Source organism: Bos grunniens, chromosome X (genome assembly GCF_055505025.1).
Source record: "Bos grunniens cultivar Pamir isolate PY7600 chromosome X, Bosgru_T2T1.0, whole genome shotgun sequence".
Taxonomy (NCBI): Eukaryota; Metazoa; Chordata; class Mammalia; order Artiodactyla; family Bovidae; genus Bos; species Bos grunniens.
The window spans coordinates 14,350,702-14,365,771 of NC_141194.1; the positions used below are offsets into that span (position 1 = coordinate 14,350,702).

The 15,070-nt window shown below is 39.4% G+C and overlaps 1 protein-coding gene across 9 annotated transcripts in view; it reads left to right on the forward strand.

Moving 5' to 3' along the window:
* CDKL5 (cyclin dependent kinase like 5) overlaps positions 1 to 15,070 on the forward strand; it is a 179,463-nt gene that overhangs the window by 154,905 nt on the left and 9,488 nt on the right. For all 9 annotated transcript variants that reach the window (XM_086387354.1, XM_086387349.1, XM_086387355.1 and 6 more), the window contains 3 exons: positions 5,480 to 5,581; positions 5,853 to 5,958; positions 8,632 to 8,755. In XM_086387354.1, coding sequence (XP_086243480.1) covers positions 5,480 to 5,581; positions 5,853 to 5,958; positions 8,632 to 8,755 — 332 coding nt within the window. The remainder of the gene's footprint in view (positions 1 to 5,479; positions 5,582 to 5,852; positions 5,959 to 8,631; positions 8,756 to 15,070) is intronic.

Here is a 15,070-nt window from a genome sequence, read left to right on the forward strand (position 1 = left end):
CTTATTTTTATTGAAGTATAGTTGAGTTATATTGTTGTGTTAATTACTACTGTACAGCTAAATGACTCACTTATACATATATATATATATGTATGCATCCATTCTTTTTCATATTCTTTTCCAGGATATTGAATATACTTCACTATAGTATACAGTAGGACCTTATTGTTTATCCATCCTGAATATACCAGTTTGCATCTGATAATCCCAAACTCCTAGTGCAAGCCTCTCCCGCCTCCCTGCCCCTTGACAAGCACCAGTCTATTCTCTATGTCCCTGCTTCCGTTGATGTTTCATAGATAGGTTCAGTTGTGTCATATTTTAGATTCCACATAGAAGTGACATCACATGATATTTGTCTTTTTCTTTCTGACTTAATTTACTTAGTATGATCATATCTAGGTTCATCCATGTTGCTGCAAATGGCATTATTTCATTCCATTTTTGGGCTGAGTAACATTCTATTCTGTATATGTACCACATCTTCTTTATCCATTCCTCTGTTGATGGACATTTAGGTTGCTTCCATGTCTTGGCTATTGTAAGTAGTGCTGCAATGAACATAAGAATGCACGTAGCCTTTTGAATTATAGTTTTGTCCGGATATATGTCTAGGAGTTGGATTGATGGATCATATTGTTACTCTAGTTTTCTGAAGAACCTCTATACTGTTTCCACAGTGGCTACACCAAGTTATATTCCCAACAGTGTAGGGGGTTCCCTTCTCTCCACACTCTCCCCAGTATTTGTTATTTGTAGACTTTTTATTGATGACCATTCTGACCAGCACAAGGTGATACCACCTTGTAGTTCTGATTTGCATTAGAGAATCCTATTTTGATTTTTACAGAATTCATCAGCTATCTGGCTAATTTTCTCAAAATTCAATGTGACTTCATGGAGATTTTCTCTAATCTCTGCAAACCACATTTGCTTAAATCAAACCCTTTTGCTAATACCTTACTCAATATCTAAACTGAATTGAAAAGTTTTAAATTTATCCAGAACTATAGGTAAATATAACTCCAGGCCAAGATAAATGTCAATTTTCAGTCTTTCTAGATTGTTATTACATCTCAATGTTTTTAGCATAATGCTCCTATCTTACTGATCTTCAGAATCCAGAATTGACACTAACCTGTTTAAAAGAAGTAGCATTCTTGTAACAGAACACATATTTTTAAAATTAATTTATTTATTTTAATTGGAGGCTAACTGCTTTACAGTATTGTAGTGGTTTTTGCCATACATTGCCATGAATCAGCCTTGAGTGTACATGTGTTCCCCATCCTGAACCCCCCTCCCACCTCCCTCCCCATCCCATCCCTCTGGGTCATCCCAGTGCACCAGCCCTGAGCACCCTGTCTCATGCATCAAACCTGGACTGGCTATCTGTTTCACATATGATAATATACATGTTTCAATGCTATTCTCTCAAATCATCCCACCCTCGCCTTCTCCCACAGAATCCAAAAGACTATTCTTTACATCTGTCTCTTTTGCTGTCTCACATATAGGGTCATTGTTACCATCTTTCTAAATTTCATATATATGTATCAGTATACTGTATTGGTGTTTTTCATTTTTTTTTATTTTTTATTTTTATTTTTTTTAATTTTATTTTATTTTAAACTTTACAATATTGTATTGGTTTTGCCAAATATCAAAATGAATCCACCACAGGTATACATGTGTTCCCCATCCTGAACCCTCCTCCCTCCTCCCTCCCCATACCATCCCTCTGGGTTGTCCCAGTGCACCAGCCTGTATTGGTGTTTGTCTTTCTGGCTTACTCCACTCTGTATAATAGGCTCCAGTTTCCTCCACCTCATTAGAACTGATTCAAATGCATTCTTTTTAATGGCTGAGTAATACTCCATTGTGTATATGTATCACAGCTTTCTTATCCATTCGTCTGCCAATGGACATCTAGGTTGCTTCCATGTCCTAGCTATTGTAAATAGTGCTGCAATGAACATTGGGGTACACGTGTCTCTTTCAATTCTGGTTTCCTCAGTGTGTATGCCCAGCAGTGGGATTGCTGGGTTATATGGCAGTTCTATTTCCAGTTTTTTAAGGAATGTCCACACTGTTCTCCATAGTGGCTGTACTATTTTGCATTCCCACCAACAGTGTAAGAGGGTTCCCTTTTCTCTGCACCCTCTCCAGCATTTGTTGTTTGTAGACTTTTGGATAGCAGCCATTCTGACCAGCGTGAGATGGTACCTCATTGTGGTTTTGATTTGCATTTCTCTGATAATGAGTGATGTTGAGCATCTTTTCATAGAACACATATTTTTAAAATTATATTTTTGTGACATGAAACATTCACCTGCATCAAAGACATGAAGGTGGAGAAAAAACAGCGTTAGAAGAAGAAAAGAGTGTTATGTAGGAAAAGTACCCCCTTTTTAGAGGATACAAAAATAGGCTTATCAGTGTGTATCAAAGCTCCAGAAAATACAAATGGACTCTGCAGTGGGAAGCCTAGCAAGATGGGTTTTGGGGAGAGGGAGATTGTCAATAACTATGCAGTTGGTTTAGCAAAATAGCCAAAAGCTTGGACTGGAAAGCCAGGCAGACCTGGGTTTGTATCTGAGTTCTGCAGTGTGCTTTAAACTCTAAATTTGGGGATTTCTCTGTGCCTTGATTCTTCATCTGAGTGTTGTTGCGAGCATTAAATACGATGTATAAAGCACTATGTGCCCTATGCCGGGCACAGAGTGAAGGTTTTAGATTGTTGCTGCTGCTTCTGGGATGATGGGGGCTGTTCTTGAGACACTGAATACCTTCTGTATGATGGGTATTCTTGGCAACTTAAAAGAGTCTGAGGCAAGATTCTTGCTCTTGAGAAATTTATCTTCTCTTAGGGAAGATTAAATTATACATGATAACAGTGAAATAATTAAGAACCAGATTTCTGTGGCACTGGCTATAAAAAGTACTTGAGGACAGGGAGAGATCATTGTTAGCAGGAGCAATCAGAAATGGCTTTTGGAGCAACTGGAGGTCTTGTTGGAGCTCAGATGTGGAGACAGGTTTTTTGGTTGAAGGATGAAGATGTATTTAAGCCTTTACTGAGCTAGGCACCATGATAGGCTCTAACTAGAAAGATCAAGATGTGGTCCTCTTAGAATGTATGGGCCCGGGTGGTGGGGTGACACTTGCCAACACATAAGTGGTGACAGTGCTGTGAGACTGCGTGCCTGTGCTGTGCCGGAGCTGTGTGCAATGCAGGGACAGAGGAGGGTGGCACAGTCCCAGCAGGGGGACTGAGGGAGGCCCCCAGGGGATAGGGGTGGAATCTGAGCAGAAACTGAAGATGTTGGGGGCTTCACCAGGGGAAGGAAGTAGAGTGTGCATGAGGAAAGAGGCTCAAGGGAGGGCCAAAAAGACTATCTGGAAGAGAAGGGGAGGGTACTTGAGACATTAAGTATTAAGTAGCATGGTGGGATTGCAACTTGTGCCATGTGCCTAGAGTGGGAAGATGCAAGATTTAGACCCAAGCGTGAGGTGAGGAGAATGTGTTATCTAAGTCAGTACCAGTGGAAAGACAGAGAAAGGATGAGTCTTACAGACTCCTCAGAAGTAGAACCGGGACTTGTGAATGGAAGGATTGAATATAGGAAAAAGGAAGCCTTCAAGGTTTCTCTCCTAGGAGCTGCTTTTCAGAGTAGAAGAAAGGACTTGAAGTCATCTAATTCAACCCCTCCATTGCATGGATGAGCATGCTGAGGCTTTGAGAGGTTGGGTGGGTTGCCTAAATTTACCCAACTAGTTCAGGGTGGAGCTGGGATGTTGAGGGAATGTCCAGGTCTCTAGGCCAGAGCTTTTCACACTGTGTCACACTGACATGTGGAGGTTGAGGTGTGACCCTGGGCCCTTATGCAGAGATGTTCTCCACAAGGTTGGAAGACTGTCTAGGGCCCCGGTGAGAGGAGACAGGAGATGTCATGTTGGAGTCAGAGCAGTGGTAAGAGGAGCCTCTCTAGAGAAAGGGGATCTCTAGCAGTCTGGCAGCCCCACATGGATTTACATGGAGGTCAAAAACAGTAAAGTGTGTTAGCTTTAAGCACAGTGTAAACAGAGAAGCAGTAAGAAAAATAAAAAACTGTACCTTGGAAAAAGGACAAATGGACTGGCTCTCTGACTGCTAGAGAAAAGGCTTCATGACCCTGGTAGAAATAAGCTCATTATGAAACAGTAACTGTAGGCTAAAAACAGATCCAACCGTTACTGAATTTTAAGTCCAATTCGGGAGGTGCAGTGCTGAACTGCAAGAAAATACAAGTTTAAAGGCACAAAGATGGCAGACGGCTTGACAAGTAATTGAAGCCAGGAATAATGATGGGAATCACTCTCCTGACAAGTACTGTCACCTTTAAGAGCAAGGGCACTGGACTGGCTCTGTCAACTTAGAGTTTAGGTTAGGTGTAAATCATTTATTTTCTAAGATACTTTTCTAGAGGCTTTTGTAAACAATGCAGGTGATAAAATTCAAATGAGATCTTGTCACAAAGTAGAAAGAAGAGAGGCTACATTGAATGATTTCCTGCCCAGAGTCCTTTCCTAGTACATTTGGGGAGTGAGGGGGAGAAAGAATCATATTTTAAATTTTAAATAAACTATTTTGACACATTGTGTAAGGCTCAAGATAATACTCTTTCTGTGCATAATATAAAGATACACAATGCAGCTAACTCCTCTGAATGGCTTGGTGATTTTATTCCATAATTCTTTCTTTCTGAAGGTAGAAAATGCTACTTTTCCCCTCAGTGAGCACTACTATGGACCAAGGCTGCTCTTAGCTTGTGATTCACTTCCTTGACAGAAAGAGGAAGTGTCTCTGGAGATGAGTGCTTGTCGTGATTGTTAAGAAAATACATGAAGTATAAGTACTGTTATCATAGAGGAGATTAAGTACATAAACTACAATAGCTAGAGGATTTTTAAGACAGAAATTATTGAAGGTGCTGATTCAATTCCTTGATCTATCCAAAGAATGTTTGTTTTCATCTGAATCTGCCATACATGTCCTTCATGAAAAATATTTTTGCATCTGTAGTTCTTTTTGGAGAACTCAGCCTAAAATCTGCTAGAGATATTTTGGATTAACTAATAGAACCTCTGGTTCTCTTCTAATTGAGTGCTGCTCAGAACCATGGCTTTCTAGATATTAGGAGTATGATTTTCTTTGTTTTTAATAATTAATTGAACTATTTTCAGAGTAATTCATTCCCTGCTTGCATTAACTTTAATGAGAATTTCACTTTCCATCTGAGTGACATTTGTTTGACATATTTTACATTCATCAGATGATTCACTCTTTTATGGGACAATTTGTGTTTTAGCCAACTCACATTTTTTATTTGAGCCAGTTAAGGTACTGGTTATACCAAATAAAACCCATGGAAATTTAGGTGATTTTCATCCCTAGGAACAAGACAGTCTCAAAAATCCTTTTAACTTTGACTTTCAGCCCGGAGAGCAACTCCCTCCAGAGATGACTGTGGCACGATCTTCTGTTAAGGAGTCCTCCAGAGAAGGCACCTCTTCATTCCATGTGCGGCAGAAGTCTGAGGTATGAATTTTCTAGAGTGGCTACCATTCCTGATAGAATGTGTCTATAAAGATTGGTCATTCAGGATCATTACAGTCTGTCTTATAAGATTTATCCATACGTAGTCTCCCACAAATAATTTGAACTGGCTTACAAAGTAAGCAGTTTTCCTCATGCCATAATTCTGAGTTTTGTCTGAAATAGATACCAGAGTAAATTATAGACCAGTTAGGTACTGCTCTGAGTGCACAGGCCACATCATCATCACTCTGCTGTTTACCTTTTGTCTCAGGGTGGAGCGTATCATGACCCCCACTCTGATGATGGCGCCGCCCCCAAGGAAAATAGACACCTGTATAATGATCCTGTTCCGAGAAGAGTTGGCAGCTTCTACCGAGGTAAACCCAGCTCCTAGCACCCATCCGGGTCCTCTCTTCTCTCCCCTTCACTACATCTCCAGCCCGCACACTCCCCTATATTCCACTGCCCTGACTTCAGGTCAGTGGCATTCTTACCTGCACTGCTGCCTTCCACCACATCTTCCTGCCTTGGGTCCCACTGTCTTAGTTCAGACCCTTGTGGCTTCTGACTTGATTTCTTTGAATAGCCTCCCAGCAGCTCTCCCTATCTCTAAAGTCACCATCAAAATGGTCCCTGGAATGATCCTTATGAAGCTATGTTCTAACCACAGCACTCATTCGATTAAGTCATAAAATATTTATCGATGTCACTTGTGTGCCTGAGACTTCTAATTTAGAACATCAGTGAGCAATACAGCCAAAGGTCTCCACCCTCACAGAGCTCACATTCTAATGAGGAGAGAATAATACTAAATGTAATAATTACATAGAGCAGTAAAAGATAGTAAATGCTACAGGGGAAAAAAAATACAACAGGGCAGTCCATCGCCCCCAGCCCCAGTCCTCTCTCTCATCTGCTAAGAATCTTCTGGTGGCTTCCCATTGGCAACAGAACAAACTGTTAGTTCCCTCAGATGGCATTTTAGACTTTCTGTGCCTGGCCCTTGCTATTCTCTCCAGATCTTCCCCCACCACTCACACAGGTTATGCCCTCCTCTGACCTGAATGCATTACTCTAAATGCTCAGACAGCTTGTTTCTGTCCCTTTTGAGAGTCGGCTTTGATGTCCTCTGCAGTGTGATGGCTTCCCTGCCCACCTAGACAAAGTGAAGTGTTTCCTTCTTTGTTCTGCTCATGGTCCTTTGTCTCTAACATAACACACACCACGTGGTATGGCTTCTTTGCATTTCTCTCTCACAAGGTTACAAGGCCCTTTACCTTTTCCTCTTTTACCCTCATTGACTAGGACACTGCCTGGCAGTTTCAGAAATATTTGTCGAATGAATGACAGAAAATCTTCAAGTGTACTTACATGACCTTAAAATTGTGTTTTGATGTTTAACAGACAATTGTAACAAATGTTTCAGGGGCTGAATGGATTTAGGAGGGATTTGACAGAGAAAGACATCCCCTTTAAGGAGCTATGTAGTAATACAGTGGGGGCCCCCAGGCAGCCCCAGCCCCTAGTGGGGAGACAGACAACAAGCCCACCAGGGCACAGGTGAAGTCCTGTGTCCGCGAGGCCTAACTTCTCATAATTCTGTTGATTTGGGAGGATAGCTGGAAAGGGCAGAAATTGGTGGGGAACATGGACAATGGCTCGGTCATTTTAACTAGGAATCTGAGCTAAATAAATGCATACAAGTCTTATTCAGGACCTAAATATATATTGACTGATGAGGCTACTCTGTTCCCTCCTAGCCCCACGCTGGAGAAGAACATAAGACATTCTATATACCTTTTGATGCAATTAATTATTTTTCTGATGTCACGGTTACTTTAGAATCTTATGGGACTAAAATTTTAATTCAGATTAAAGGTAATTAAAACAAAAGTATTATAGTATACATATAAACAAAAGTCTTTTCTTCTCTCACTGGAAGTTTTACTTCCAAAATGGATCACACACATGTTAATTCTATAGATGTCTAGAGAGTATATGTTAATATTAAGATGTTAACTAAGTTTTTAATTAGTCCTTGACCTCAAGGAACACAGTTTTATTTTGATTGCCAGTTGATTACTATCAGTAAAGCCCCTTATAATTGACTTCAGAGTTTGGCAGGTAGAACATTTTTATTTTAGAAAGTCCAGAAATAGAAATGAAAGATTTAACTAGGTGAAACATTTGGAGACATCTCTCATTTCAGTGATACTACTAAATCTAACTGGATGATGATTTAGTGGTATCATTGAAATGACAGATGTTTTTAGAATATTTCCCATTTTCATTCCTGTTGGCCAAGAGTCAAGTGAAATGGTGTCATTTGTCTTTACATACAGCCTGTGTATTCCTTCTGTGATGAAATTTGTAATATATTTTGATTTATGACTAAGCTTAGAAATTGACAGAAAAAGATGATTACACCCCCCAAAGAAAAACAGAAAAGTATCTACTCACAAACATGATGGTTTGTCTTTTTGTTTATTCCTGGATTGAATATTTAGAGAAAAATAGTATTTAGTGCAAATAACCACATTTCTTTGGAATTGAGTTTAAAAAATATATAAAATTTATATGTCACCTCCCAAGTGGCAAGTCTTAAACTGTAGTTGGTGTATTCTGGCACATATATTGTTAAGAATCACTTCAGACTAAGAATAGATTCTACATAGTTGGGTCTATGATGTAAGAAAGCCTCAACTTAAGTGAATGTCAAAATGGGAAGGTGGGGATCATATTCATACTTTGAAATCTCCTATGATGTTTTCCAGTTTATCAGCTGTTACATTAATTTATGTCTTGAATATATTGCCTGAGTTAACTGACCCTTGCAAGTTACTGTCATAAGCAATTGGGGGAGGGGGGAGGGAGAGAATGTTCTCTGGAATGCCTCCATCCTCAGAAAACACAAAAGTTTTATGAAGGGCAAATGAGGATATTGACTTACCTTTTTGTTATTTTGTTTGTGTGAGAGAAATGCAATAGAACAATATGAGAAGTGCTTTGATCAAAAGAGTACATCAGCGGCTTACCTTTTCTTTATTCAGTGCCATCTCCACGTCCAGACAATTCTTTCCATGAAAATAATGTGTCAACCAGAGTTTCTTCCCTACCATCAGAAAGCAGTTCTGGAACTAACCACTCAAAAAGACAGCCAGCATTCGATCCATGGTGGGTATTTTAGCTTGTTTTTACTCTTCTTTTTTCTAACTGTGGATTTGAGATTTCACAGCAATTCTGGGTAAACAGTTTAGCATTCTTTCTCCTACTAGGCCTTTCTTTCTCGAGAGAGATTGTTTCATAAGCGAAATGTGATTCGTCATTATTTGTAATGGTTTCTTTCAAAATGTGCAGCATTTATGTTAAGAATCATGTAAAAGAAAGAAAATACCCTGGGTCAGTACATACCTCATAAGTCTTCCATCGTCTTCTTCTGACATGATTGACGTGCTTTGCCGTCTTCTCTGCTCGTTCCTGTTGAATCATGTAGGAGACAATTTGCTTAGCACTTGGTGTGCAGTGTCTCACTCAGTTCTCACAATCAGCCTTTGAAGTGGGGTAGCCTTTCCTCTCCAGATGAGAAAACCGCAGCTTAGAAAAGGTAAGGAGCCTGCCTGGTGCTGGACAGCAAATACCAGGGAGGAGGGAGCCAGGATCTAGACCCAGATGGGTTCTCACTCTAAAGCTCGTGTCTTTTACTTCTATGCTACCTGACTTTCATTCAGGGTAAAAAGAGAAATAACGGAACAACCATTTGTGGTACCACAAAAATGTACTGGTTGTCAGAGGACAAAATGATGTGCCAATTTTGCTTATCCTTTAATCTTTGTGTCATGTGTAATAAAAATTTAAGGAGAAAATTATAACACACATCAAGTCTCATTAGCAGATTTTGTGTTGGGGGTAAGGACTGTATTTTAATAATGTAGACTTTATAGTCTCAGCTGCCCAGAAAGACTTCCCAGAATCTAGATGTAAGGGGTATTTATATATTTTTCATAGGGCTATTAAGTTCTCTACCAAGAGAATAAAATGGTGCCTCACTGTAATGCACTGAATTGAGAATGAGACCAATCTGTCAGATTCTGTCTCTGCTGTTTATTGCCAGAATTCATACAGTTTGGACCCTGTTAGCAGGGTAATATCAAGGTTTCAGTGTTACCATGCCCTATAGGGAAAATAACTTATTTTTACAATAATAAAAATGGTTTTCTTAAAGCTATAAATACTTTTTCTTTTATAAGCACATTTTATATTTATCGCCTTATTTATTAAATGAGAGTTTTAACATTAGTGACTCAGAGGTTAGACTCTGGAAATGAGATATCTTGACTAGTGTCACCTGTTGGCCATGTGAGCTTAAGCTCTCTGTCCCTCAGTTTCCTTGTCTATAAAATAGGCTAAGAATAGCACTTCCCTCATACAGTATATATGATCATTAAATGAAGTAAAACATCAAAAGCATCTAGAGTGGTGCCTGGCACCATTGTGACTTGTTAACGTTAACAGCAGCAGTTTTTACCATTAATGTTCTCTAACTTCAGTATGACTTACCAGGTGTCTCATCTCCACTTACTTTACTGAGGAACTTCTGTGAGTTCTTTCTCCATAACTTAGATAAGATCTACACATTAACTGGAGAGCACAGGTACAACTCCAGTTACCGACGTTGACAGTTTTCAAGTGGTTTTGACAAGCTGTGAGAGTAGTGTCTAAGTTGTGAGAATACAGAAGTACAGATGGAGTTGTGTTTCATCTTGTTCATTGCATGATGAAATGGTGATGGTTTAAAAGAGCGTTGATTACAGATTAGCATGAATGAAAATATAGATAGGTCAGATCAAAACTACATCTAAATGTGGGATTCACAGTCTTAACAGCATATTATTTCTGACTTTTTGATAATCAGTTTAAGTAGACCTGGATATGTGTAGAAACCTAAAAACAATTGTTTTGAAAAGAATTAGAGGCACAGTTGGGATGCTGAACTTTAGACAGGTCTTCATCAAGTCATCTGATATTGCTATTATGAGGTTTGAGAGAATCCCAGAATTTCTAGGGAGGAATTGGATATATTCTTTTGTTCTAACTGCCCCTCAGAATAGCGTTGCTATGATACTTCTCCCCCATGCATTGCATCCAACTTAGTCTAAGTCTTCCATTAAGCTCGACTTGTCTTGGATTTTTTTCTTGAACAAGATCTCTCATTGGTTCACCATATTTATATTTGAGAGAATGCCATTTGATAACTTTTACAAAAACATGAATGAGCCTTGCCATGGTGACATAGTGAATTGCTGTTCCTAAATTATCACTGTCCTAAGGGCAGTCTGTTTCTCCTTGTTAGTAGTACTTTACGTTTCTTTAGAGAAGAGGATATTTGTACAGGGCACACATTTCTTGCAATGGAAAAGTCAAGCTACTGTATCATACTTTAAAATAATAGTGTAGTATAATATGCAGAGCTGTTATTCTGGCCATCTCAACTGTCCAGAATCCAGTTAAGAGCTGGGAGATAAGCCAAAACATTTCAGAACAACAAAAATAGGGTTAATACAGTCAATTGATCATCTTTAGTAATGGGAAAACACCTCCACCCTCCCTGTGAGCCTGCTTATTCTTCTTCTATGTTGAGTTCTCTCATTTGGCACTGAGGTTGTCAGGCAAGAAATAATCCCAGGTAACAAGACGGTGTGCAGAGAGAGGAGGATCCTGAACAGTAACTATAGAGAGAAGAGAGGTAGTTTGACGTTTCTAATGCTCTAAAGGGAAAGTCATTTCTGGTCGTTATGGTTTCATACATAGAGTAGATATCCAGGTAGAGTATATATCTTTAAAATAGGCTGCTCTTACTTTCCATGAAAAGACAAAGTGTTTAGAAAGACTGCTGTCAAAATTGGGTTAAAAATTGACACTTAAACAATAAACCAAATTAATTAGAAATCCCAGTAGTTAGGATAAGTGAAGAATTGCTGTCACTCACTTGCACAATCCCAGGCTTTCTCTTCTTGCAACATTATGAATACATTGATATCCTTTATTGTCATTCTGTAGAATTAGTCCCTGACTTTCCACCCTCAGACATTAGCCAACTGACCCTAGTCACACTGGCAGGGGAAGGGAAGTGACAGGGAAAGTGTCACAGTCAGCTTCTCTTTGATGCACCTTCTCACTGCTGCTCTTGAGGGGATTATAATGGAGCTCCCTGGCTCTCTGTCTAACTGGTGGGTCGCTTGCCTTGAGTCTGTGAGCAGCTTGAGGTCACACCCCTTGTTTTAGTTTTTCTCTGTATCTCCAACACCTAACACTGATCCTGGCACATACAGAGTACTCTATAAATGTTGATTGGGTTTGATTTAGTTGGTTTTCATTCCTTCCTGTTTTTAGGTGTTTCTTTTGAATTCTCTTTCTTTTTAACCCCTTATGGAAATAGTAGCTGTTCTGTTAGATAATGTTTGAGTGCCATGACTATTCAGGAAGGAGACTGTTATTGTTACCCACCCCTCTCCCCCCGCCCCACACACATATACATATATTCTTCCCCACATCATGCTTGCCGCACCCCCCACCCCTCCCCACCCCCATTGTGTTTTCAGCCCTGGGTAACGTGCCAAGTGACAGCTGAGTGGTCCTTCTCAGAGCTCCTGTCCCTGAGACTTAGGTGATCACCATTTGCCCTTCTCTTGTGTTGCTCCTCTGTTGCCTGTATAATTCGTTTGCTCAGCTCAGCACACAACTGTTGACCGAACGAGGTAGAATCAATAACAGGGTCCAGAATTCACGAGTGAGATTAAGTCACAGGGCTCACTCTTACCCATTGGGTGCAGTACTGGTTATAAATGTTCAAGTCCTTTTTTTCATTCATTTGTACAGCACACAGCTTTATAGGTGCCTGAGTTCCTGGCAGCTTCTCTCAATCCCTGAGTCTTTCTTGCAGGTTTTTCTCCCTTCGATTTCTCTGTTAATTCTCTGTATGTGTATGTTTCAGTGTAGCTTCTCCCTCTCTCTGTCTTTTCTCTCTCTGTCTCCCTCCCTCCCCCACTGGCACTCTTTCTTTCTCTCTGACTTCCTTTTGTGTCTTTCTTTTTGTGATGCATGCACAGTTACATTTTACTCCTAGATTTCGTCCTCTAATTCAAGGGTAATTTCTTTTTCTTTTTTGTTTTGGTCCCTGGAATCTTTTTGCACCTGGATCTTGACTCCACTGCCTCTCCATGGTTCCAGTTTGAGGATACTTTCCTCATTATTCCCCTTTCCCCGGACTCTAGTTTATCCAATGCCTCTGAAGAGACCCTGCAGAGAGTCTTTGATTCAGTATCTGTGATTTGGGGACACAAGGAATTGCAAACACTGAGCTTTTTGTCCTGCTCCTCCTTCTCTTTCAGTACTGTCACCCCCATACTCTCACTTTCATTTTATTGGACAGTCTTCTTCCTCCTAGAGCTGGTATCTCAAGCCTTCACTTCCTCTCATGCCAATATTAACATTCTTGTAGTAACACCTGTTCCCATCCTGAGGATGTGGTCATGATGAATGTGGCCCCCTTAAAGATTTCCTCAGTTGGCAGAAAGCACTTTAACTACTGACCCTCAGCAGACCTTTGAGATTTTGTTATACTTTAATTCTGATTAGTAAAAACTTCTTCCCGTTAACCTAAATACTCTGCTGTGCTTCTAGGTTATGTGCAGACCCCAGTATGGAAGGACATGAGCTGTATCATAAGCATATAATGCTTTAACTTCTGGAAGTTACAAATCGTTAAAAATAGTATTACTGGTTAGATTAGATGCTTTCTGAGGTTTCTTTGAGGCTTCCCTGATAGCTCAGTTTGGTAAAGAATCCGCCTGCAGTGCAGGAGACCTCAGTTCGATTCCTGGGTTGGGAAGATCTGCTGGAGAAGGGATGGGCTACCCACTCCAGTATACTTGGGCTTCCCTGGTGGCTCAGCTGGTAAAGAATCTGCCTGCAATGCAGGAGACCTGGGTTCAATCCCTGGGTTGGGAAGATCCCCTGGAGAAGGGAAAGACTACCCTCTTTCACTTCTAAGAGTGGTGCTTTTGTGTTTCCAGCAACTACTTACACTGTTCTGCTATGTTTCCTAGAACCCTCACATAACTGAATACTGTGGCCTGGAACTTAGTTAAGGGTAGTCTGTCTTTAGACCCCATCCAAGGGTTTCATCTCCTTAATCTCAAAAGTACTTGTCGTAAGAAACTTTGATCAAACAGTCTGTCATTAGGATGAGAGTGTCTTTCCCAGCACTACATTATTGAGTTTAGGGAATCTTTAACATTTCACTATTTCATTCTCACTCATTCCATTATGTCTGAAGTTTTCTCACTTTCAAAATTGTTAACGCATCATTCTGAGTCCCAATACTAATTATTTTATTGGATGTGTTGTATTATGAAACTTTAACTTCAGAGCTTGAAACTCTCAGTGAGGTTTAAAATTGTAGTTCCTAATGAGTTTCAGAAACACTTGAGCCTACAGTACATGTTTTTACTTCCTTGGTATTCCCATTAACTTTTAGGCTAAACACTTAAGAATGAATGACCCTTGCTCCTTCAAACAGTCATGGTTTTTACTTCTTATTTTTTGTCTGTTTGTCTCTGTCTCTAAATTGTTTCCTTTGTGGTCTTTGATCTTGAGTTCTTGGCTTTTCAAATGAATTTTCTGTTCTGTAAACCTTTTTGTTATATTTTTAGTCCATGTTTGTTGTTGAAATTAAAAAGAAGTAACAACAAATCACCAATAATCCTACTACCCAGAAATAACTACTAAGATTTTTTTTTAATTTCTCTCTGCTTTATAAAATTTGTGTATATATATACACATATATGACTTAAAAAAATATATAGTTGGGCTCATGTAGAAAGTTTTGAATCAATCCTGATGTTTTCACTTAGTATTATAGTTGAAATATTGCTTCATATTAGTGAAAATTCTGTGAGTGTGATTTTAAAAATAGTTTCATGGTGTTTTTTATCATGTGGATCTGTAATAGATTATATAAATGTTTTCTGCCTTCACATAGATTTAATCAAGTAAAGGATGCTGGTTTGCTCATATTTTTTAGATGTTCTAGTAACTTCACTGTTCAGTACTCTAAAACCATAAATATGAATGAATTCTGTCACCTTTAAAGTTTTTACTCTTGATTTTAGGGAATAGCTAATAGAAGGAATTCAGTCATTTGAGAACATGGTTTTCCACAGGCATCTAGATGTTCAGATTCAAAATAGGGCCCATGGAATGTGCCTTTTTCAAGAATGACACCATTCCAGTTGTTTTTAAGACCATAAATTAAATTAAGTAACATAGGGCCTCGGTTAACATATAAGTAGTCAACTTCTTGGGGCCAGTGGCTTGTTTGCTCTCTTTTAATACCTCCTATTTGTATTAAAATACCTGGTGGTGTCAGTGATACAAAGCTTAAAGTCGTTATTTTAAGTCAGAAGCTTTTTTCCCAAAAGAGTGCTTTGT